At 44.0% G+C, this 26,158-nt stretch overlaps 1 protein-coding gene across 1 annotated transcript; it reads left to right on the top strand.

The window, feature by feature from the left end:
- The first annotated feature begins 1,748 nt into the window (after window positions 1–1,748).
- On the top strand, window positions 1,749–25,380 carry IL17RA (interleukin 17 receptor A). Its single transcript, XM_074540187.1, has 13 exons — window positions 1,749–2,153; window positions 8,233–8,257; window positions 10,089–10,235; window positions 11,959–12,083; window positions 13,491–13,617; window positions 14,999–15,046; window positions 15,134–15,291; window positions 16,468–16,542; window positions 17,291–17,366; window positions 17,451–17,465; window positions 18,680–18,781; window positions 19,838–19,879; window positions 20,449–25,380. Exons 1-13 carry the CDS (start codon window positions 2,019–2,021, stop codon window positions 21,939–21,941), a joined length of 2,568 nt encoding a protein of 855 aa, XP_074396288.1. The 5' UTR covers window positions 1,749–2,018; the 3' UTR covers window positions 21,942–25,380.
- Window positions 25,381–26,158: the final 778 nt, after the last annotated feature.

The following is a 26,158-nucleotide window of genomic DNA, read 5'->3' as shown; positions in this document are numbered from 1 at the left end:
TTCCCTACGCTCCCTGCCCACCTTCCCAGCCCTCCCGTGCACCTCCACCCAAGCCCTTCCCTGTCTCAATTCTTTACCTCCTTCCACACTTTTATATCTAGTTTTCATGAACCCACAGAAATGCTTTTGTAAATACTGCTGTACAGTTTGTAACCGTCATGTAAGCCTGTCATCAGTGCCAGAGTCCGTCTTGCCCTCTCGCACGTTTTAAAATCAACAGAGGAAAGTTAGAGCGAATGGCCCTCAGTGAGCTATAGGGTCATCTCTGTGTGGGACAAATGTATATTCCTGTAAGATTGCATTTTTATCTAAGGAATGATGTTATTTTAAAATTGCTAATAAATTTCTAAACAATGTCCAGATTTGTTCAATATTGTAAATGGTATCAAAACTCCTTTGACATTGCTCCCTCCTACCAGCAGTGGCTGAAAATTAAAGACAGCTTCCTGCAGCCCCTTATTTCCCATCGGTGGCCCTGCTGCCTTTCAGGGACTCTTGTCCCTGTCTAAGGGGCTGCAGAATGGTCTGGCCAGCCACAGCCTGCCCCACTAAACAGCAGCTTAGGAAATCCAGCCGCTGTCTGTGCTGCTGTCACCACAGAAATTCTGCCGTGTCACGATGTCCAACGTGTGTGACTCATGTGCAGCCACACGCTTAACATTTTCCCTACTGGATTCCTTCTTACCGAGCACATGCAACATAAAATGAATGCCCTCAGCTTAAATACAGTGTAATTAGTATATACATAAGCCATGAAGCTAATGGGATGATAACAAGTAACATTCCACACATTTGCTTGTCGATTGAGCAAATTTGTTCTACCACGGTTATCAGGAAATTACACCGCAATGCCAGCTGAGCACTGTGTTTGTGTTGCAGCATTATAAATCACAGCGTGCTCAGCCCAAGCACATCAGTCTAAGATTCAGTAAAATAATGCCTAAAGAAAAAAGAACAGTTTTTTTTCAGTTACACGTGTATATATAAATATTTTCCCTGACTTGCACACAACTGTCAGAACTGCAGGCTCTGCTGTAACTATTAAATTGTGGTGGCACAAAACGTTAAAAACCCAGGGGGTGATGAAAACCAGTAGGTGTTATCAGTGTGGGCAGAAGGCTCACCAACAGGAACCTCATTATCTGCAGGCTCAGACTGGCCATCAGTTAGACATCTGCCACCACAAAACCATAGGAAACCACCATGCTCACGGCTGTTGGTCAAAGCCCAGCAAAGGGCTCAGTATTGCTGGAAAACTCCCTGAGCTGGCAGCTCAGCTGAGTTACAGCTCTGTGTGAGACCATTAGGTGAAATCCATGGCAGAGAACAGGGGAAAGTGGCTGTGGGCATGCTGCAGTGTGAAAACAGTGTGAAACCTGGAGTGAAACCTGAGAGACAGCAGAAACGGAGTTTGCAGAGTCCCCAGTGAAGTGGATGCATTTAGAGCAGCTCCACAGCTGGAAAGGCAGAGCATACACCTACAATGCTTTTTGTTCGGCAGCTGCAGAGCGCTGCTGATGTCAGTGCTTAAAGCTCAGGGCATTTACCCGAAGCCAGAGAGGAGCACTGGGAGTTCCAACTCAACACGAGGGAGAACTTCTTTACAACCAGGGTACAGAGCCCTGGGACAGCTGCCCAGGGAGGCCGTGGAGTCTCCCTGTCCGGAGACATCCCGAACCACCCGGACCTGCTCCAGGTGACTCTGCCTTGGCAGGGGTGTTGGCATGGATGCTCTCCAGCGGTCCCTCCCAACCCTGACGCTCCTATGAGGAGCACGCAGACCTCACGAACAAGAAGGCGACCCCCATTTCGAAGCAGGTTTGGCTCTTTAACCCCACGCTCAGCGTACGGCCGGCGCTTTCCCGGGGGGGCGGAGCCGCTCGCTGCTCCCGCGGCCCGGCCCGGCCCAGACCCCACAGGCGGGCGGGCCCCGCTCCGCTCCGCGCCGCCCCGGCCCCTCCTCAGGTGCGGCCCCGCCCGGCCCGAGCCCGGAAGCGCCGGGCGGCGGTGCGGGGGCGATGGCGGGCGCGGGGCCGCCGCTGCTGCCGCTGTTGTTGTTGTTCCTCCTGCCGCTCCTGCTGCCCCGGCCGCCCGCCGCCGTGGCCCTGCGGCTGCTGCTGGACGCCGCGCCGCCTTTCACCTGCTCGCAGCCGGTAAGCGGCGCCGGGAGCGCCGGGCCCGGGCGGGCGCGGGAAGCCGGGTGGTGGGACGGGGCTCGGGGCCGGGCGGTGTCGGTGTCCCGGGGAGCACCGCACACCTCGCTGGGTTGCCCCGGCCGGGAAGCGCTGCTGCCCCGGGCACCTCCGGGCGGCCGCGGCTGAGCCGTGCGGGAAGCGGCCGCGGTCCCCGAGCAGGATGTGAGTCTGTGCTAAGAGCTGACGTTGCCCAATGTCCTAAAAGTTTTAACCAGTTCCTCGCAGATTTTAGGAGTTTTAGGAGTGCGCGGGGAATTGAGCATTACGTGTGCGTGAGGTTTTTGAGCAGGCGGGTTTTGGTTGCCTTTTCTCCCTGCGAAACCGGCCGGACAGGAGCTGCCGATGCAGCGGCGCTGTAAAAGTGAACAACCAACCTGAGCGAACTTTGGGTAGGAACTCCGAGCTGGTCACTCTCTCTGGTAGTTTTTGACGATTGTTTTGTTGGTCGCTTTTTTGCTTTGGAGTGGTTTTTGGTTTTGTTTCCGATAAGTATAAAGAGTGTATAGGAGGGGAAGAGGTCTGCTTTTGCTTTTTAATTAACAATAGCAGTGAGGCAGGAAAATGGGCAGTTGTTGTCTAAGCTGGACAGCTTTGTTTGCCATGGTACACTTTCAGCAGTCTGAAAAAGGCAGATAATCAGGTACAGCTATAGACAACTGTAAAACAAAATGTGTCCTTTGGAGTGAAAGCTTCTATAATCTTTTCCTGTTCACATTTCCTGTCTTCAGTCTAGTCTGACACTTTTCCTAATGTTTGACTGTATCCTTACGCCTGTTTTACCAGAACCTCTGCTCTGCTGCCTTCTCTCCTGTTTAAAGAGAGCCCAAGAAAACAGACCAGTTCTGCAGTTTTACTGTAGGCTGGACGTTGTAGAGTTACAAAATGTAAACTTTGGCAAAGGGAAAATTACAGTATTGCTTAGGCATTTCACATAACCATGATATCCCAGACCCTGTTAGTCAGAGATTGACAGTAATATATTAAAGAGTCTCTGCAAGTCCTTGAGTGGTGGGGCTCTGACTGACTTTGTCTTGTCTGTCCCTCCTTTTTTAGGAAGTGTGAGCACAATAACTGGGTGAGGGGTTCACCAGAACATCTCCAGCTTTCACAGGGCAGCTGTGCTGCCCCATGCTCTGGTGTGCACACCAGTGTGCAGAGCAGCGAATGCTGGGCTGCTGCATTTGCCCTTTCTAGCAAAAAGCCAATTTCCAAAGTGCAGGTAGACTTAAGAAAAAGGAGTCAGCTGAAGCCCAGGAGCAGCCTCTTGAAGCAGTTTTGAAGCTGCTGACTCACATAGAGAAAAGCCCCATCACCAACTGGAACTGTGACAGTTGGGAGCAGTTCCCCCTTCCCTTTCTGTGGGCTGCATTTGGTAACCCTCCCTCCCAGCGTGTGGCTGTGCTGTGGCTCAGAAGCAGAGCTGCAGCTGAGCAGGGTGGGTGAGTCCCGTTTCCTTTGTCCAACCCACCCTGCTCTGCTGAGCTCTGGAGCAGCTCAGGCTGAGCCCTGGCAGCTTCCACAGCAAAACCCTCATGAGGCAGAGGCTGCTTGCTGGAGGGGAAGGGTCATACCAGTATCTATAGACACCTGTAAGGAAAACTAAATGCTTGTTAACAGCTCATCTTATTAAAATGCACTTAATGGGCCTTATTCATCACCACTCCATCAAACTAGGGCTGAATAGCACAGCTGCAAATCCAGCTCTCACGAGTAACCATTGCTTGTACGTGTCATCTGCAGGGGCTTTTTTCCTATGTGCAGGGGAAAAAAACATCCCACAGCTTAAACACCCATCAGTTTTTCCTCCATCAAGTGTTAATCACTGTGTTCAGTTGCTGTGCTGTAGCTGTTGTGGGATGTGGCGTGCCTGGGGGTCCTGCAGGAATGCAGTGGCTATAACCCTGCTCTCTTTGAGAGGCTGGATAGCTGTGCATAGTTTGGTCTCAAATTTATCTTGCCAGCTTGCTTCACTGCAAGTCTGTGGAACAGAATTGATGTAACACCTCTCATGAAGATGAGCCATGGTGGTGGTGCATATGAGGACAGCTTTTCCATGGTCTCCTTTGCAAATGTGTTCATTTTGCCCTTGCTGTTGACTGACTTCTGTCCTTCCCCTCTGTGGCATCTTTCTGCTGTGTAGGATGTTACCAATAACACGTGATCACACTGAGTGCTGGTAAAATATTTCTGGACCTCTTGGTATATAAAGGATTCACTATCAAAACTATTGAACTTCAGCATAAAAAGAGTTACCGATCAAAACTATGAAAATATTATAAAGACAACTTTAGAACTGATTGCTATGAAGAAATTTTAACTTTTGAATTTGGATTTGATTTTGCTGAGAATTGATATGAGGGCAAGATAAAAAGTTAGAAACTGTAGAGAAAAATGCTTAAAAATTAATTTGTAAAAGATGCTGGTTTACTACAAGCTTTAAACAAATCATCCTTCAGCATTTATTCCTGTAAAGTGTTCATGTGTTGATCTCTGCTTCTTTTAGCTAAGGAGTTAGAAAAGGGAAACTGCAGTAAACTTCAAATCATCCAAGTCTCAGAAGATACATAGAATGGTTCAAAGGTGAAAGGCAGATTTTGGAAAGCTGGAGCCCTTCCTATTCAGCAGCCACTCTTAAAGGAAAACTGGACACTTGCCTGGCTCCCAGTGGTTTCTTTCTAGTTACCACAGCATCCTGCTGGGAAATCTTTGCCTCGCATTACTTTAATTAAATTTTTATGGGATGGTGCTGTTAATCAGTTTCCCAGGTTTATTTCATTCAGATTCTTAGAATTCTCCACAGCATATGGTCTGGGGCTTTTTTAATGTCAAAAGCAAAACAAAAATAATTTTGAAAGAGTGAGACAGTTGCTTACCTTTTTGTGAGGATACAGCAAGTAAACAGGAAGAGTTGAGAATAATTTCAGCATCACCTCAAAATCATCTCCTTCTCATATTTATGCCTCCCATGTCTGTAGGTTTGATTTTCAGCCCTGGTTTAAGCTCCGTTGGCAAGCGAGCCCCACATGGCCACTCAGTCACTCACTTCCCCACCACGGAGATGGGGGAGAGAACCAGAAAGGTGAAAGTGAGAGAAATTGTGGGTTGAGGTGAAGACCATGTAATAAGCAAAGCAAAAGCCATGCATGCAAGCAAAGGAGAACAAGGAATTATTTTTCACCACTTCCCTGGGCAGGCAGGTGTTCAGCTGCCTCCAGGACAGCAGGGATCCATCATGCATAACAATGACTCTGAAGACAAACACCATCACTCTGAAATCCCCCTCCTCATCTCTCTTCCCCCAGCTTTATGTGCTGAGTTTGATGCCTCACAGTGTCCCTGTGGGTAGCTGGGCTCAGCAATCCCAGCTGTGTCCACTCTGATTCCTGCAGCCCCAGCCTGCTGGTGGCAGGGGTGTTGGAGAACAGAAATGGCCTGTGCAAGCCCTGCTCAGCAAGAACAAAAACATCTCTCTGTTATCAGCACTGTTTCCAGCCCAAATCCAAAATACTGCCCCATACCAACTGTTGGGAAGGAAATTAACTCTATTGCAGCACACTCAGGTAGGGAAACCATCTTAAATATTTCTGCTGTCCAGGGCTTTGTTAGTGTACTCTGGATGAGCCAATGCATCAAGTAAGGTTTTGTTAGGGAAAATCAACAAGTATTCCCTCAGGTGCTGAGGAGGCAGCCAGTGCAAATCTGACCGTGGTTAACTTGCTGTGCTGCAAACCAAGCTGGTCTTTTGCTCTGAGTGCTTCTTGGCTTTTGAATGTCATAGTCTGGAGTTACACATTTTGGTATAAAAGTGTGCCCAGAGCTGTTCAGCTGGCTACTCTGCCAAAAGGAGATGGGGGTTTTCATGGCAAGTGCTTTCTAGGACTCGCCTTCCCTTGGGCTTCTTACACCTCTGCCTGCACTGTGCCTTTATCTTTGCTTATCTTTGCTTCCTTATGCCAATAGTGAGGACTCCTGTGTGGATGAGTTGTTCTTAGAAGCATTTTCAGCTCTTGGGTCATCCCTGTAGTGCTTGGGGACTGGAAAGGGAGAGGACCAAGAAGTGAATTGTTGCCTTGCAGTGGGAGAATCCTTTCCCTGTTCTTGTGGCAGACCTGCTAAATGCTTGACTAACTGATGGCAGCTTAAAACATTTCAGTATAGTCAGCTGCACAGAAAAATGTTGCTGGCACAGCAGGCAAGCAGGTTAGTGCAGGGTAGGAAAAACACTCTGTAGGTAGTCCCTTGAAAACTCTGAGTGGGGCTGGGAAAGGTGATAAAATACTGTTGGTGATAAAATACCAGATAAAGTACTGTTGTTTTTCTCCATGGAAATCCAGCGTTGAAAAGATAAGAAGGGCTTTAATTAGTGTCAGTTCTGAATCCTCATCGACAGACAGATGGCTCCTCACTGAGCTCTGGAGTTTTTAATAAATGTCAGAAAGGGCACAACAGCCTCATCAAAGCTGGGAACATCCTTGTGAATGCTTCACCTGGGATAATAGACCTGGAGGAAGAGAAGATCCCTTTGTACACTGTGCTGGATCAATATTCATATTGATCATTAAGCAAAAAAGGGGAAATGCAGCATTTCCTCACTTGTGGTGTCAGCTCTGACTCAATGAAAGCAGCTGTTGCTGCTCTTCAGGCTAATAATGCTTTATATTTTCTATAAGGGCTTTGTTGGGATGCCATGTACAGTAATTACTGATGGCTGCAACAGAACAAAATGTTCTGGAGGGACAAAATGACTGAATATTAAGTGATAGGCTTTAACAGAAATCATTCCATTAGGAAAAATCCCTATGCTTGGTTGCCAGTTATTTTTGTTTCCTCTTGAGGGCTCATCCCAGAGCAGCCACTCACTCTTTGCCCTCCGTGGAAAGCACCGTAGCAGTTGCTGTGAAGAAAATTAACTCCAGATAAAATCTTAATCTCAGATAAAACCACTGCACCTTTGCACATAAGGGGCTTTGCCAGGCCACATAATTTACCTTAAAAACTCTGATTAAGGGTCTGAAGTGTTAGGACTAATTTTTTTTCATAGCTTAATTCATTCTTCCATACAGGTATTCACAATTTTTATTTTTGTCCTTTTCAGTGATTATAGTTAGTCCGTTTGGTTTCTTCAGCATTTGCTTCTTTGCTTGCATTTCTTTTTTCTTTCTTTTTTTTTTTTCTTCTTTTCCATTACTGAAGGATTTGGGTTGCAGGTGCTGTTTTTCAATGTAGCTCTATCTTGGGTGCATTTGTGGTGCAGTAATTGGAGTGTGGATGTGTTTCTTGTGAAGGGTGCCTGCAGGCTGGGTTTATACCTGTGTATGTTGTTGTGACTTGTGTAGCAAAAGCCTGGAAGAGATTTTCAGGTTTTATTCTTTATATAAGCATGAGGAGGTTAATGCCAGATCTTCCTGCTTTCCTTCCAAGGAACAGATACATGAGCAGAAATGTGAGCATTGATCTCTGAGGTATTTTCATTTCCAAAAAGGCACAGCTGGCTTGTTCAAGCACCCTTCCCTAAAAACATAAATATACCCTTGGACATAGCCCCCAAATACATTTGCAGTTCACCTTAGGAAGTTGTAGAGAGTTTAAAAGCCCAACTGCTTTCCCTGCTCCACTGAAATGAATTATATGGTGGCAGTGGTTGACCATAATATCCAGCTTCCAGTATAATCAAAATATAACTGGGAGAAGCCAAGCAGAGCCCACACAACTTCTGGTTGCTTCTTTATGATCAGGGTATCTTAATTCTTAATAAGAAGGTGTCTGTTCTGATGAATTTTTCTTTCTCAGCACAGTGGTGTTTGCCATAGGTTGGACTGGATGATCTCAGAGATGTCACATAAATTGAGCCCAAGTTTCCTGCCCTGTGTCTTTGGTTTTTTGATTAACAGCTCAGCCCAGTGTTTCCATCTTGGTTAATTCTTCCAGTTTGTGTGCATCACTGAAGTGCTTTTTCCTGCCCCTCTCCCAGCACTGAGCAGAAGCAAATTGCTGTCGGTTTTATTCTGAGTAATATTCTTGTTTCTTTCCCCCACAGGATTTAATCTGTCTCGTAAGAAATAGTAAGTAATTTTTCTTTCTTACTGTTTTCTCATAAGATCATGCTTTTTTTTTCTATTTTTTTTTTGTTCTTTTCTTTTTTTAACTGGGTTCATACAGCATGTTTTTCCTGCTAGAATCAGAGAGTTGTAAAGGGAAACGCTGCTATCATGCCTTGCTTTGGGATTTACACTTTGATCCATTATAAGCTCCAGCTAGAAGAGGAATGGAAAGTTAGGTCTTTTTTGGGACAGAGATTAGGAGTAGGCAATGACATGAGTAAAACCCAACCCAACTTGTTTAGTTTCTATTTAAAGCTGGGATCATCAGTTTTTAAAGAAATGGGAATTTAAAGACAAGTTTGCCAGCAAATGTTCATTACAAGCCATTATGATAGTACTTGATGAAAAATTAATGTATGAACTAAAATTAAAAATGGAGCATAGAGGGGTGTAGTTGAGAGCAGTTAATGTAAATTATTTGGCATAAGGGGTCAAGTCTTAGCAATGGCATGCATCTGAAAGACCTTAATATAATTATGGGTAATGTTGTGAAAAAATAGTCTTAAAAAACAAAAGGAAAATGTTCTTAAATTGTCCATTTGTAACCTGGAGGCAGCTGGGCAGCCCTGCAGAGCTCCTTGGCTTTCCCCCTTATTCTGAGCCAGCTCATTCCTGCCTCAGTGCCCAGCCCTGTGTCACACTGACACGAAGATTTCTGTACCAGTGGTATTTTTGTTTGGCTTGCCAGATCAGGATGAGGACTACGCTGAAAATAACCAGATTTAAAACTCCTTTGGCAGGAGAGGGCTTGGGTGGGATCAGGTTGGATATTTCCCACTGGCACACAGCCACTGGAATACAGGCTTGACAACATGGCCAAGCCAAACTGCAGCACCAGCATTAAAATGCTGCCCAAGTTAAATATTTGGTTTAAATTCTGCTTTATGGCTTTTGTTACGTTTTTCTGCTCTTGGGGAAATCTATTTTTTTTTAGTGTTTAGTACATTCTTTGCTGAAAGGTATTTTATTCTTGTCAGGTTTTTTATAGGTATTTTTTGTAAAAGGGGCATTTGAGGATGGTCTAATTACTCCTAAGCCTAAAGCCATACTGTTTGACTGAAATGCCCACTTTCCCCTGTTTCCATCACATATCCATCAAAATAGACCCAAAGTGTACTTTAGAGGGGCTGACTGTGCTATTTTTAACATGCTCTGAGAAGTCAAACGTGTTACAAAAGCCCAAGCAGATCATGTCTGTCTGATGCCTGTCACACCTGATTTCACTTTCTGGTGACTCTGCAGGACCAGCTCTCCCTAACACTCTGTTGACAAGCACAGGTTATTTTTCTGTCCAGGGAGCTCATTAATTTAGGCAAGGCATAACAGGCAGTTGTTGGAAGCTGAATTCAGATGCGTATTCAAATTTGAGGAAAAACAGTTTGGTAATTAACCAAGGTAATTAACTATTGGAAGGTAATTAACTATTGGAACAATTTCCCTGGGTATCTGACAGAATTCTTACCACTGGAAGGCTGAAAATCAGCACTAACATAGGTCTGTTTCAGCAGAAAGTTTAAGGAAGTACTGAGTAAACTTACTTGATCTGTTTAGCTTGACTACACTGATAGTGACAAGTACTAACAGATTTTAAGGAAAAGAGGAAGTGGAAGTTACTAGAATAAGTTTAGATTATTACAGGCAATTTACAGAGGACTTCCATACGGAAAACTAACTTAGAGTCTGTCACCCAGTGTTCCCCTCAGAATAAACCTGACCCAGAGAGCAGATCAGAATTGCAGTTAAGCAGAGGTTGCTCAGCCCCACTCTAAATGTGGGTTTCGTTTCTGGGCAGGCACGTGCATGGAGCAGAGCTGGGTGCAGGTGGCTGCTTGGACTCCCTCTGCTCCAAGCAGTCTCCACGTTTCTTCTGATGTTTTCCGTAAGGAGGATGGAAAGCTGGTCCCTGTGCTTCAGATAGAGTGGAAAGTGGCTACAGATGGTAAGTGGTGGTTGTTTCATTTCAGTTTAATTTCAGTGCTTAAGTTGTCCTTTAAAGTCCTTGTGGATGTGTTTTGTTTTCAGTGGAATTTCACTTTTGAGCACGGAGCAGAGGTAAAAGGTGTGATCTAGTAAGGATGGACATTGGTTGCTCTGGGTCTGGATTGAAGGCACTTGAGACAGTAATTCATGTTCAGACTCAGGTGTTTATTATTTCTTATCAGTAAAGCAGTTTCACAACCATGAGGTTGGCAGCTTTTCATTAGCAAGGCACAGAAAGGCTAACTGCCTCTTGTTACAAGGTCTTTTAGGACTAAACTATCCAATTAAGAACTGACACGTGGATTATTTTCCCTTTTAACCCAGTAACTGATCCCAAAGAGCCCACAATGCAGATTTCTGCCCAATTTCATCATGCCACACAAATCCATGAAGAAGAAGGTAAAGAAGAACAACCTGCCTCCACCCTAAACCCTCCATTTTGCTTCATATTTATTTCTATATTCTAAAATCCCAAATTCTTAAGTCTCCCATTGTGTGATGTTACTCACTTCTAACTAACTACACACCCATAATCCCAGTGCTATAATCAATTTTGGAAGCCTTCTTCACAGCCTCAGGTCAAGTGCAGTGTTTTTGTGGGTCTGTGCCTTTCAGCACAGAAAGTTTAAAATTCTCAGCATCCAGGGTTCCAACAGATAGCGAGGAAAATTATGACTTCAAGTCATGAAAGCAGATCTTTGAAATTGGAGAGGTTGGCTGCCTAATTTTGTTTGGTGGGTGTAATTTCATCTTTGTGTGCCTTGGCAAAGCAATAATTGTCTCATTGTTGGAGCCTAAATGACTACTAAGTCACATTTTCTCACTCCCCAAATATATTTGATTGTTTGTAAATGATGCCTCCCTTGCATACTCTAGTCCAAAGTTTTGCACTGCTTTAAGGCAGAATTAAACACATTCATTCCTTCCCTCTGCAGGGGCTGTGTCTGAGGGCTGTAGAGTTGTGATCTCTAGCTAGGGTAGTGTAGGAGCAGGTGTGACCCAGTCATTGGACTCACCTGTGCTTGGCAGCTCTCTCATGTGTACCAAAACAAAGATGTGTTTGCTTTGGCACCCAAACTGCACGAGGCAGCTTTGAGAGAGCTCAGCACAATGCTACATCTGTGGAATGGCAGGGTGTGTGGAGAATGCAGTCACCTTCTCCTCTGCTCCTTCATTTGCACAGATGTAGCTTTGCCAAGGTAATTAACTATTGGAACAATTTCCCTGGCTATCTGACAGATTTCTTATCACTGTAAGGCTGGAAATCAGCACTAACATAAGTCTGTTTCTGCTGAAGGTTGAAGGAAACACTGAGTAAACTTACTTGGCCTGTTTAGCCTGACTGCATGCCTGCTTTGGCACCCGAGCTGCATGAGGCAGAGCTCAGCACAGTGCCACATCTGTGGAATGGCAGGGTGTGTGGAGAATGCAGTCACCTTCTCCTGTGCTCCTTCATTTGCACAGGTGTAGCTCTGCCATGCAGGACAGCCTTTAGGCTGAGAGTGCTGTCAGTCAGCCCTGCATGCTCCCTTTTCCATGGCCAGTTACCTTCATGCTGGGATCCTCAGCCCCTCACAGCAGCTAGACTAGACAAGGCTGGGCACAGCAGTGCTCTCTGTGGGGGCTGCAGCCTCTCCATGTGCAGAGAGAAGGGTGAGCAGCTTTGTCCCCTGTCCCCGCAGCCAGCGTCCGCTCCCTGGAAGGGGCCGAGCTCGCCGTCATGCAGGTCAGCAGCAATCAGCAGATCTGTGCCCAGTTTGACTTCCTCAACAATCTGCCTCTTCAGGTCCGTCCGGATGGAGGCCGGGTGAGTGCAGAGCGATCCCAAATATGTGTTCTAGTCTGTGGAATTGTTCCTGCTTTCACTGGCTTATGGCAAGGTTATTGATTAAAAAGTACAGGCTGCTTAGAGCCTGTGTTGGACTTCAGATCTGCTGTCGTTTCCCATTTCTCTTTCACTCTGCCCTCACTTCCTGTTTCTTTCACTCTGCCCACCCTTCAGATTTGCTGCTTTTAGTTGCCTGGCATGTGTCATCACTCAGGAGGTTGCTTAAAGCAAGTAATTGTAGGGGTTCTTGTGGTGGTGTTCAAGGAGGCCTCAGGATGAGGGAAGAGATGAGAATCTTGACTCCATGTTTCAGAAGGCTGATAATATTATTATTTTATTTTTTATATATTTTTTTATTAGAAGAAAATGGTATATTAAAACTATACCAAAAGAATAAAAGAAAGGATTTCATCAGAAAGCTAGCAAGGAAAGAAAGAAATGATAATAAAATCTTGTGACTGACCAAGAGTCTGAGACAGCTGGACTGTGATTGGCCATTAATTAAAAACAACCACATGAGACCAATCAAAATGCACCTGTTGCATTGCACAGCAGCAGGTAATTATTGTTTACATTTGGTTCCTGAGGCCTCTCAGCTTCTCAGGAGAAAAAATCCTAAGGAAAGGACTTTTCATAAAAGATGTCTGTGACAAGTTCTTGCATTCTGCTTCAGAGCATGATATTTTAAAGCTTTTAAACTCAACTCTTACTATTGCTTCCACTTCTTTGTTGTACTGTCTTGTTGCTGAGGAAAGCACCAGCCTTGGGGGTGGTCATTCAGATTACATTCCTTCTAGGAGTGTTCACACAACAGTAAGAAATATAAACAATGAGGGGTTCATTCCTTAACCACACAGAATTTGGCCATAGTTAGCTTGCCACTTACCAAATACCACTCCCCCAGAGTGCCTCTCCCAGAATTTGCACAGTATTGCTGATGCAGCAAACAGTATAGATTTAAGAATATATGTATAGAATGGCCAGGTACAGAACTACATATGTATAAATGCAATTCTAAATGCTCCAAAGTGCTACAAAATTCATACTAGACTGAAATTTCCATTTTGAAACTGCATATTTTATTCTGGTCTCCTTTCAGTTCAGAATGACCAGAATGTAGTTTGGTGGAAGTTCCACACAATGGTTTGGCATAAAACTGTTGTATCAGCTCAAAGATCCCAAGAAAAAACAAATTCTAAACAGAAGAATTGAGATAGACAAAGACACAGGTATATTTAATACACTTGAGTTCCAATTTTTCATAGTCAAGCTTCAGTTAAAGGGTTACATGGGATGAGGGAACACAGTGGAACAGGGCCAAGTCAGCTGTTAATTTCAGTGCTTAAACTGTCCTTTAAAGTCCTTGTGGATGTGTTTTGTTTTCAGTGGAATTTCACTTTTGACCGTTTTGAAGTAGAACCTGGCCAGACTTACCAAGTGACTGTGTATCACCTGCCCAAGCTGGGTGTAAATGGAGACTACAATTGCAAGTCCACGTCCCTCACAATGCCTGGTAAGAGGTGATTTAGTGCACTTGGGCCTTGGGTTTAGGAATGTGGGGGTTTGTGGGCCTGGCATGACTGCTGCTTTTACTTCATTTAAAATCTTTCAGAGCTGCCCCTCTGCTTGTGGCAGCTGGAATTACAAGTCAGAATAATTTCCAAATCAGAAGTTTGGTTTCTAGTACTAAATCCTGCACATGTGAAGGTCAATTTCAAAGGCACAGTTAGGCATAATTTACCAAGGAACTTGGTAGTGCTGGGTGCCTGACCCTTTCTTGTCGATGTGAAAATTTTCCTATCACTAAAAGAATTTTTACTGTGCTCCCCAAGGTTGCTGAGCATCTGCAGTCCCTCTGGCTGCACTGACTGCTTCATAAATATTTGCTGCTTCATGCAGATCTTGAAAACTGGTTCTTAAATTTTTTCTTAACTTGCTTATAGTTGTCAGCCTGACTTTGTAGTTAAAAAATGGCAAAGTGTGGAGTGTGTCAGGCAATGTGAGCTGGAAAAGGAGAAGGGAGCACTTAATTTTCAGCCCTCATACCCTTTCTTCTGCCTGTTCACACTAAGAACTTCCTGGCTTTTATCCTCTACTATTCTTCAGAAACCTAATACATTGTGTTAAGCTCAGCAGCTGCAGGGAGCTTTGCTGGTTAGAGCTTACACATGAATTAGAGACACTGTAAATTCATAAACTTTGTAAAGTTTAAATTGGTAACTTTGAAAGTTGAAAACTTGAGATATGAAATGTTTTATCTCAACTGTCTAAGCAGGGAGTTGTTACTTTTCCTTTGTCCAAACCCTGGAGGAGAGGCATAATTTAAGGCTGAGAGTTGTAAATCCCATATTGCTAAATGTTGAATATGTAACTCTGGATTTAACTGTGAAGCAAGTCCCCAAAAGCAGGGCCAATCTGCTAAATAAAGGGAATTAGAAATGTGGACGAGTGTTTTAGGATTAAGAAAGATTCCAGCCTCCTGATTTTCCTGTGTCAGAATGGCTTTGGAGGAATCTATTGCTGAGGTGTGATTACAAGGTGTGGGGATGAATATGAGGTTTTAATTCCACTATTGTGAATAGTGGAATTATTTATTATAATTATAACTTTCTGCACCAGTATTACTTTATTGCTGTAGTATTAAGTATAGTATGGTTTTGGTTTCATTCATTTTCTCTGTTCTGAGAAGAAAAAGAACCAAACACTCCATGACATCAGGGAATGGACTGGAAACCAGTACTGTTCTTCTACAGAATTTTGTCACTGCTTTAGAACAAAGGTGTCTCCTCATTTAGGAGAGCTTGGTTAGGTCTCTGACTTCTGATAAAAAATGTGGTTTTTTCCTAAATGGAAGTACAATGTTTCTGACTGACTACTGATGGTCTTTCTTGCAGACTGCAGCGATTCTCTGATGAAAAGAACCATCCCATGTATAAAGACAGGTAAAAATATTTGAGTCACATAGACATGGGTGCTCTGTTGGAATATTTGACAGCTGAGAAACACAAGAATATCTGCCCTGCTTCCAGGCAGCTTGTGGGAGCCCAGGATCCAGGGTGAAGTTCTGGATGATACAGCTGTGCTTGTGAGCTTCTACCCATGGATGGAGGCAGCCAGGTACAGAATCCATGTGGCCAGTTACATGCAGGAGAAGAGGTGTAAAATGGCCACACAGGATTTCATTGAGGTAAGTCCCTTCCCAGGTCATGCCTGCTCTGGAGATTTAGGCAAACATCTTAAATGCTTGCTAAACGAGGAATTTGAAGAACAATTTTCAAATAATTATTTTTTGATTGCTTTTGGAAAGGGGAATTTGGTAGGTAAAAGATCAGAAAAGGGGTTTTATAATGTATAAGCAGTCTATAAACACCTTCAAAGTCAAATTTTATATTTGACTATCTGGGCTTTATTACCTTTTTCAAGCCAGTGCCTGGGGAGCTAAGACTAAGCAAATTAACCAAAATTGAGATGCCAAGTTTCAATAAATCATTGAAGTACTTTATCAGAGATGATCACAGGAAGGTGTTAATTAAATCTTTTATATAAAGAATGAGTGATTTACTAACAGATGCTTCATTCAAGCTGAGAATCAATTTCCATAGGTCTTATAGTCTGTGTTGCTGAGAATCTTAAAGTGTCAGACTGTGTTCTGATATAAAAAATGTGTCCCTTCAGGCATTTGAGGGAGGAGAAATACTGAAAATTTGTAATCACTCTCCACCCTTCCTTGTGTGAGGGCAGATATGCTGGCATTAGTTTGTTTAATCTTTCTATTCCTTAACACTTAAAACCCTTAGTACTGCGTGCACTGACATGTTTAAGCTGTTACTGACACAGATGGGGCAGCTGTGTGAGCATTTCCCTGGTGGAGGGGAATACACCTCATTTTGGAGTTTGTATCTGCTAATCACTGTGAAGAATTAGGTTATCATGATATTGACTGTGTACAGCAGGTAGCAAGGGCAACTTACCTGCCTGTTCTAGTGTCAGAAGTCGTGTTGGCAGCTGCTTGTAATTAAACAAGGAGACTTGTTAATGTTTACACATTACAGAGCTGCAGACATCTACATTGTTAAGAAAATGTTTTAACTCCTTTGAAGTTGTACCAGGTACATCCCTAATTATTTCCTGTTACCTGTGCAATCTTGGCCTGCTGTCTCAATTGCATTGTCACACAGGACAGCTGCAGAGATGGTGGCCAGATCCTTCACCCATTCTGTTCTCTCTGGGCTTCTTGTTCAAAAGGAAAAAAAAAGCTTCTGCTTCTTTGGACCACTCCATTTTTTCATTTCAGCTTTTTCTGTTTTCCCTGCTTTCATTTGGTTTTCTTCCTTCCCTTATAACTTGCATCTGATTTCTGCAGGATGGACAGCAACAGCAAGTGAATGTCACAATCAAAATAGAGAACATCAAAGCTTGCTGCAGATACAAAATACAGGTGGGATCACACTCTTGTCCCTGTGTCCTTCCTTTCCAGTCAAGCCTGTGAGCACCTTAGGAATGTCAGGAGGTTTTTTCACAGTGTTTTGTTCTGAGAGTAACTAATCTGCAATTACCTGCATCAGGGGAATATTAAGGCTGAAAGAATTTTTATATAGGTATTTATAGGGGGATAGAATATAAGAAAATAAAGATAGTGTAGAAAGTAATCTTATCCCTAAGGAGTTGCAGCTGGGCCAATTATCAAAGATTAGAACAGGCCTGAGTTTAACAGGCCACAGCTGTAAGAATGAGAAGAAGATGCTATAAAAGAGTGGGGTGGCTGGGTGAGAGGGGAACTGGAGTCAGTGGCTGCTGTGGGAAGAAGAAACAGTCAGTGCTCTGAGGAGCTGCCCATGAGAAACACCAAGAAGGTATGGAACTTTTGTGATAAGGAGACAACAGTATGGAACCCCTGCAATAAGATGGCAGCAGGTGTTCTCTGCACTCAGTGGCTTTTCCTTAGTACAGGGCTGCCAATTCAGAGATTATGGGAGTGGGAATGGCAAATGTGCAACCTCAGGAGCTCACAGCTTTTGTCATGTATGGTGTAAGAATTCTTGATTAATCTTGTTTTCTGAAGGGAAATGGGAACTCTGTGTCTCTGTCCTAAAATACAAGGAACATTGAGGCAGAGAGAAAGTAAATCAGGGAACAAAATTTCTTTTAATACTAACTTCTGTTTTCTGGATTCTTTTCAACTGCAGATCCAGCCATTCTTTGCAAACTGTGGCACAGACTGTCTGAGACACTCTGCTTCCATCCCCTGTGAACCAGTTCCAAGTGAGAACCTCTTTTCTCTAAATTAGATTCCCATTGTTTTACAGCTGAGAACTGAATTTTTAACATAACTCTTGTCTTTTGCAGGTACAGAACCAGCGGGTAAGAAGTTCTTCCAATACCCTGAAACTTTTTTTGCTGCTCTTCTGTTGGGTAGAATGAGAAATGATCCTTCCTGCAAGTGACCCAATGGGCAGGAAATGTCACTGTTGAAAATTTTATATTATTTGAAAATAGTGGACAGCCCATAGGTGGTGCATGAACTGTACCAACCATACTGAGAACTCACCAAAGCTCCCACTGAAACCTCAGAGGATGTGAAGATCAGCACGTGGCAACCACTTGGTAACAAAACACCAAACCAACGAAGAGCAAGGAGAGCAACCCCACACACCTAAAAATGCTCTTGGTCTGGAACATCATGTGAGGGATGGAGAGTTTAGGTCATGAGGGTTTAATTGTTCAGGGTCCCTCTTTGAGCCACCAAGCTTACCCAGCCAGGTATCATAATCAATATGTGCAGTAAATCTCTCTGATGGAGAGATGAGAGCCTGGTGTCTAAAATTTCTTTAACAGTCCCCTTGTAACACTGAGTTCAGAATTAATTCTGCTAAGAATGACTTCACCATGATTTAATGAGGCAAGTATTTGTATGCAGTGTGAACCTTAAAGAGCAATTTTTTGAGAGACACTTCACTTGCATAGAATTCTTTGAGAAGCAGTTTTGACAAGAAGAGTCTTAATATAAAATACTTTCTGTCACTTTGCTCAGTGTTAAAAAATTTGCATAATATAAAGCAGCTTTTGGAGAGAATAGCATGCATATATTCATTTTTATGAATGTCAAGATAACTTGTGCATAATGATTTGACATCCTTTTTTTGGCTGCAACACCTGTAAGGATCTTTTGCCCAAGATTAAAAAAAAATTTAAAAAAAGGAAAAACACCTGTAAACTGAAATTCTTGACCCAAAATAGTGATATTTTAATTTTTTTTTTAAGCTAGATTGCAGGAACAGGCAGGACATGGGCGGCATGCCTGTCAAAGCTGGGTAAACATTGCTATTTAGAGGAAGGTTCTTGATCTGTGTTTTCAGTGTGCTGCACATATGGTTCTTTGTGTGGAGCAAGTGTGTGGTGTACAGCAGCACCATGCAGGCAGGAATTGGTTTGGAGAAGTGGCTGTGGATGGTAAGGATTGTAAGGGGGAAGTGCTGTGTGCTCAGCAAGGCCAGGGTCCTCCTCCCTTGGCTTCTGCTGCTCAGGGACCTTCTGCTCTTTGGTGGAACTGTGTCTGAGGAGTGTTTGTTTTGCAGATGACATGATGATCTGGCTGTACTGGTGCATCACTGGGATCTCTGTGCTGCTGGTGGGGTCAGTCATCACAGCTGTGCTGTGCATGACTAAAATACGAGCAGGTGAGGCTCATACCAGCCAGGAAGAAAAAATCCAGTGCTAAAGAGTATTTTTTTTTCTCCTTCTGTACCTATTCCTGTTGTGGTTTTGTTCCTTGCTGTTCTGATGCCTTGCCACTGAGATAATGCCTATGAAAACATCTTCAGTTTTACATCACGGGACTTGCAATGTCCTTATACCATCCACTAGATAAGTAAAGCCTTCCACAGGTTATCCTCTCTGATGCTCCTTGTTCATAGCACTTCAGAGGTCATGAGGGGAAAAAGGAATTTTGTAGTTCAGCCCTTTGTTTACTGCAGATTGCTGCAGTTTTGTGCACGTTTTTTTTCCCCTGCATTGCATAAGTGTGTTGCAGAACAGAAGCTTCCTGTTTGTCAACACTGTAATCTTCCCTCTGTTCCCCAAAGTCTCTGCAAAATTAATTTTATACTAATGTGAGATTAGATAAGGTTTTTCAATTGAAGTGGAAGGGGAAAAAAACCACAGGACAGAGATATCAAGCAACTTGGAAAATTCAGTATTTAAAGGCTAACTCCTAATTTTCTGTGCTGCAGCCATGAGGCAGTTATCTCAGGGAAGCTGTGTATCTCACTGCTTGTTTTGTTTTCTTTTTACATGAGAGGAAAAATTGGTAATCTTTTGGAAAATTTCTCAACATCAAATTCGTCTATGAGATGCAGCTAGGGACGTTTTAGTCACCTCTTCAGAAAAGCTGCTTAAGAAAGACATGTTTTAAAAGCCCCTTCTCCTTAAAGAGAGGTCACAGGACAGTTGGGTGTTCTGTACTTGAGACTGCCACGATTTGGGGAAGAAGCTGAAAGTTCATTTTGAGTGCATTGTCTCCTCTCAAAGGAAAAATACAGCAAGAACTGGCTGTAGAAGAGTCTTTATTCTTTCAGTATGTTTTTTTTAGCTAGGCTTCTTCCTCCTTAAAGCTTTATCTCCCTGCACAGTTAGAGATTTATTTTTTTTAACCTAATCTGTGGAAGGTGGTGTGATTTTAAGCATTTAATCTTAGTTCATGCTTCCAGAACTGACAGTGACTGTCTCTCTTGCAGCACGCCGGCGAGGGAAGTGCAGCCACGACAGTTTGCAAGCTGGTAAGATGCAACTGTGCTTGGCCAAGCACCTCTCATGCAGGTCTGACAGTGTTGCCCAGAAGGGGCTTTTGTAGGCTCTAACTACGCCATAGATGCTTCTTGAAACCAAAAGTTAGCTAAAAGAAGCTTTGTATATGGAATTTGAAGTGATGTTTTTTGAGATGGGAGGTAATTGCTTTGGAATGTGGGGAGGCTTTTGACCCAAGGCTGTACTAGCAGAAGAAGCTTTGCTAATCATCTTGGCCATAGCAACAGCAGATTGCTTTGGGGTGGGTGCACTCAGCTCTCCACTAGAGAATACAGCAATATTTGCAAACCTCTTGAAGCTGCTGCAGTGTTTTTGTGAGGTGAAAGTTGATGAATCATCAGGGTGTTATCATAAATCACCCTTTACTGTGCCTGTACTTTCATATTAAATTTACAAAATGCGATGTTGTCCACATAGATTGCCAAAATAGCATTAAAGCTTAAAAGTTGTGTTAATACCCTGCTATGCTGCTTAGTGCTGACTCACACCTTTGCAGTTTGGGGACTGTGGCTCTAATTAACATTTCCCTGCCTTCCACCAGCGCCGTACACCGAGCTGCCTCTGCCGCCCCTGAAGCTGCGGAAGGTTTGGATCGTGTACTCTGCTGATCACCTGCTCTACGTGGACGTGGTGCTCAAGTTTGCTGAGTTCCTGATGACAGTCTGTGGCACTGCTGTGGCCCTGGACCTGCTGGAGGACCAGCACATCTCAGAGCTGGGGCCCTTACCCTGGCTCACCCGGCAGAAGAAGGAGATGGAAGAGCTCTCTTCGAAGATCATCATCCTGTGCTCTCGGGGCACCCAGGCCAAATGGCAGGCCATGCTTGGGAGTGAGCCTGTGTGCCTCAAGCAGGATCAGCAGAAGCCAGTGGGAGACCTGTTCACCCCAGCCTTGAACCTGATCCTGCCAGATTTCAAGAAGCCAGCCTGTTTTGGAATGTACATAGTTTGCTACTTCGAGGGAATAAGCAGTGAGAGAGATATACCTGATCTGTTCAATGTCACCTCCAGATACCAGCTGATGGACAAGTTTGAGGATATTTATTTTCGGATTCAGGACCTGGAGAAGTTTGAACCTGGGCGCATCCATCGAATCCAGGAAATCACAGCTGAAAATTACATCGATACCCCCAGTGGGAGGAAGCTGAAAGAGGCCATAGAGAAGTTCAAGAACTGGCAGACTGAGCACCCAGACTGGTTTGAGAGTGAGACCATCTGCCTGGATAGCGATGAAGAGTTGCATTCCCTGAGCAGAGAGAGCCAGGTGGGTTCACTGCTGAGTGAGCCAGGAGGAATTGTGAAACACCAGCTGCACCTACGTGAGCCTGAGCCCTGTTACACCATCAGCCTCCACATGCATGAGGGTGAAAGCACAGGCTGCAAGCTGCAGCCTCAGCTTAATCCACGTGGGGATCCAATTTCCCAGACTGTGGTCCTTCCTATGGATGTTCCTCCAGTTCAGGTGGTGGAGCCAGTCTCTTCCATGGAAGGCAGAAACATCCTCAGTCACCATGTGCTGAGCAATGAGGACTGTATGGAAGGAGTTCCTCTTCTGGAGACAAGCTTTCCAATGAGGAATAACCTCATCCTCCACGATGGCTCTGAAGCTTCAGCAGCTGACCAGAGTCCTGCAAACTTGTCAGATGACCTGAGTGAGCATCTGAGTGGACTCATGTACCCCCTTTATCAGCAGAGTGTCATCCCTTCAGAGCCATATCTGTGCCAGGGGGAGGCTGGCCAGCAGCACCAGCTGGTCTTTGATGACCAGTGCAAGGACCAGAGACAGTCAGTGCAGTCAGACCAGGGCTACATCTCCAGATGCTCCCCTCTGCCTCCTGAGGACCTTCTGGAGGAGGAGGAGGAAGAGGAGGAGGATCAGGAACAGCAGGGGGGTTTCCATGAGCTCTCTCCAGAGGTTTTGAACAGCCTGAAGAGCCTCCAGAAGCAGCTGTTTTTCCAGGACATCCAGAGGCACTCCAGCTGGAGCTACCCAGCAGAGGTGATGGACATTGACCAGGCTTTGGAGGACTCTTAGGCTCTGCCTGGACCTGCCCTGTTTGAAATGCAGGGATGGAAGGTGGTGCCATGCAGAGCAGTACTGAGGCTGCATTTCCAGCACTGTCCTTGCATTGTCAATGGCTTAGTGCTGGCACCTTCCTGTGCTGCACATGTGGAATGTTACTTCTCTGTGGCAAGAAGCCAGGAGTGTTGGCCACCCCTGTGAAAGAGCAAGCAGGGATTCTGTTCCTTGGGGAAGAGCATTACACTGAATTCTCACTGATGGATGGCAGAAAAATTGCTGTGGCTCATCCACTCGTGCCTTCACAATGCCCTCCAGCTGTGCTGATTCTATTGCACTGGATAAAAGTCACAGGCATGGTTCAGAAAATAGGCTTAGATAACATGGTGGCATTTGCATTGCCATTTTAATACACATTTTGAACATTTCCTTGTAAATACTGTATTAAAGACATGTGCCTTAAATTTCAGCTAGATTACAGCTGTCTCTACCTGGTTGATAAATGTGCCTAAAGATTTGTATTTTTTTTTCCCCACTCATCATTCATTTACAGCTGCATTTCCATGGTCATTCAGAAATCAAGTGGATATCTGAGAGTAAATGGGATAAATGTTTAAATTGAGAGTCTCCATAACTCTTCCTGCCTCTCTACTGGGAGCTATGTGCTTGAAAACCAGCAACAGGAGTGAAGGGGGAAGAGGAGACCAAGAAATGGAATTTGGGATTTTTTTACAGTTTTGAGAAATGTGGAGCTGAATACAGATTCAGGGGAATCACTGCTGCAGTGCTGTTTGCTTTTGGAGATCTTAGCACCAGGAAGATGTGAGCTGAAGACATAGACAGTGACACACAAGGAAATAAAGGACTGTTTTGGAGGAGGAAAAACTGTAGCCTCAGCAGATGCTGTTTTAGAGTGGAAATTATATCTGAGTTAAGGGAGGCTGAGTGAAAGTGACTTTAAGATGTACTTGTGTGGGTTTAAGCTCCAGCACAGGTAGTTCAGATTACCCACAGTGAAATGCTGAACAATCTAAGGGATTCCTCTTCCAGGAGCAGTGATGGTAAGGCTGCATTTACCCTGTTTCTTATCACTGGATAACAACCTGTGAGGTGTAAATACATCCAGGCCTTTCTCCTTTGTGGTTTTCCCATCCATCTAAGTTTACTTGTCAAAAAAATCCTTTATCTCAGCTTTTTTAAAATCTCATGTCTTAGAAAGAAAGAATCTTTTCTTTTCTCTTGCAATTTATTTTGTATTGTGTGTATTTTATATTTTTGTGTCTAACTTGTGGAGATTTTTCCTTAAATTAAAAATGAAGAATACTTTTTTGGATATATTCAGTTAAATACTTCTGTGTCCTCAATTCTGCCTATGATTGAGTTCTTAGTATTTGTTACAGGAACCTGAGGCAAAACTGAGCCAGAACTGAACTGGCTCACAAAAGTCAAAATATTCCTGTAAATCACAGTATGGAGATGAGCTGGACAGAACTGAGGGCCTGCAGCCATGGGAAGCATCCCTACATCCCTTCAGAAGGGATGGTAAAGGAATTGTTTGTAATTTCCATGCAGGACTCTTAGGACAGCTCAGTGACAAAGGGAAATCCCTGCGGAGATCCAGAATTAAGGCTGGGATCCTTCCTGCTCCAACAGGAATCCAATCTAACCCAACAGAGCTCAGCAAGAGGCAGCTGTGATCTCAGTGCTTCTCCAGTGAGAACTCATCTTACAGATTATGTCAGTAATTGCCATCTTGATGATCCCACTTCTAAAAGTTTTTTATCTTACAGCAATTAACATGTAAATCTGATTTTTTTTTCCCCATGAGTCTTTTTCAAGTGGTATAAATTCTTATAAATCACTTGAATAGGAAGCTCAGAAGTGTCATTTGAATTTCCTTGCCTTAGTCATTCCCTTCTCAAATAACTCCCTTGGTGTTACAGCTCTTAGAATTTGCCTTCACTTAGAAAAAGTTTGTTTGAAGGGAAAATCCAGACACTATTTTAGCAATCCAGTATGAGGAAAACAAGTAACTAACACATCTGTTGGTCCCTATTCAAAATTGAATATCCCAGCAAGAATCAAAGGAGGGAAAAGAAGGAACAAAATCAGTCACAAGTTTCTAATTTTATTTTAACAATCTTGCTTTTAAAAAATACAAGTTCTGATTAATGCCAGGGGGATGCCAAGTGTCCATCAGCCACAGGCCTTATCTCTCACTTCCATTTCCCCTCCTGGGAGTAGTCATCTCTTTTGTCAGGATAGCAAACAAAGAGCAGTAAAATGCTAAATAACGGAGTTGTGTAACAGGATCCCAAGGGACCCGTGTCTTAGTATGGCACAAATTCGTTCAGCAAAGTGTTACTGACCTGGACCAGTAATTAATGTTGGCACAATGTACAGGAGTTGTGCAAGGTGCATCAGGAGAGGTATTGTTTGCACTTCCATGGTGCCACCAGCTCTCTTCTGCAAACAGAAAGGTTTAAGGAAGCAAGAGATCAGTTACCAAAGAGGAGGGGATTCAAGAGGAGGAGCAGGTTTATAAACAGGACATTGAAGATCTTTAAATGTTTTTTCATAGTAGGTAATTGCAGGAGCAGCCAAGCTGCCCTTTTAGTTGCAAGGGGGCTTCAGTATAGGCAACTACAAGAGCTTTAACGCTCTCCAAACAGCACAATTCCTAACAACCTAGAAACCATGGCACCACAAAGAACAACTTTTCCTACAAAGGAATTCTATGCAACACAAGTGTCATTTTGCAGGGTCGTGTGTCCCAGGCAACCTTTTCATCCATGGAGAAATCTGAACTGTGAGTTCACTGCCAATGGGTTAAAAATGCCATGGCCAGATAAATTTCAAATATGCCATTTTTCTCAAGAACGTCCTAACTGGAAAAAGGCACTCACTTTCGAAACAGCAACTTTGTTATGGGCTATGGAGGGGTACTGAAGTAAGACTCAGTAATAATTGTGCTGTGATTCTTTGATGTCTCAACTATGCTCATGCTTCAGTGTATTGGGGGTTAGCACTTTGGTGCTATTGTTGGGAACTTGGCCATAGGAGCAGCCAAACATAGTTGGTGATGAAAAGCTTTTTTTTTTTGCAAAGTTGGTTGGGGATTTATTTTTTTTTTTCCTTCAGCTGTTTAACTGAAGAATGGAGTAGTCCTAGGTTCAGGTATCACCTTGTTGTCTCTTGAATAATTATTTCTGAGCTTCTACTACTAAGAAGGAAGGTGCAAGGAAACAAATATCTGTACAAGCAGAATATGCCTGTAATTACACCTCCTTTGGCCAGGAACTTAGCATCCCCTCAACACATTTCACATCACATAGGAAAAGTTCACAGTACCAAGTTTTACAATCACAGTCACTCACAGCACCAAGATTGTCCAGACAAGAAGTAACCGAAGAGAAAGGCCACTGGCCAAAATTCACACAACTGCCCACGAAAGGGCTCAGGTTAAAAATAAAGCACTGGTGGGAAAGTTAAGCCTAGCTTTTGCCAACTCTCCATTTGGCAGGAGGAGAGCAGCGAGTCACCCATCCTAGCTGCACTTCTGAACAGAACAGCACTATTGACCCATCTTTTCCAGGGGCTTTTCCAGTCCCTCAAAGCCCATCAGCCACCGAGAGCTGGGGGAGAAGAGCCCCATGGCAGCCCCACCTCTGCCTCTGGAGCTGGAATTACCAGACTGTAAACATTTTGTTGTAGCAGTCCACCGGAGCAGGCAGTTGATCCCACTCTGTGACAAGGAAGGTGGGACAGAGGCTCTGAAGCCCAAGCCCTGAAAGAAAGAATAAATGTGTGTGCGGAAGAAGCCTGGGCTGCACCTGCAGTCCTGCTGTGGGTAGCAGTTGGTTGTGCTTTATTTCCCCTTCCCATCAGGACAGCTTGAAAAAAAAGAAAAAAAAGAAACAAAACTTGCAACAGGAAACTTGTTTTTCACAATTATTGCAGCCTTGCCCAGATAACAAAATATAAGCCTGGGAGGGGCAAAGTCCTTCCTCCAGACATGGTCTGTGTGCTCCTCCTTCCATGGGCTGGTTTCAGGAGCAGTGCAGCCAGGCAGAAGAGCAGGCCTTAACCCCACCCAACATTCACGGAGCTTCAAACCAAAGAAAACTGTGTTCCTATGAGAGGCTACTAACAATTTTTCCCCATCTACCCTAAACCACATGCACACAGAGGACAGGATGCTGATCCTTGGGCTTTCACCAAAGCTCGAGAGC

Source organism: Zonotrichia albicollis, chromosome 4 (genome assembly GCF_047830755.1).
Source record: "Zonotrichia albicollis isolate bZonAlb1 chromosome 4, bZonAlb1.hap1, whole genome shotgun sequence".
NCBI classification, from domain to species: Eukaryota; Metazoa; Chordata; class Aves; order Passeriformes; family Passerellidae; genus Zonotrichia; species Zonotrichia albicollis.
This window is presented reverse-complemented; position numbering and strand designations above follow the sequence as displayed.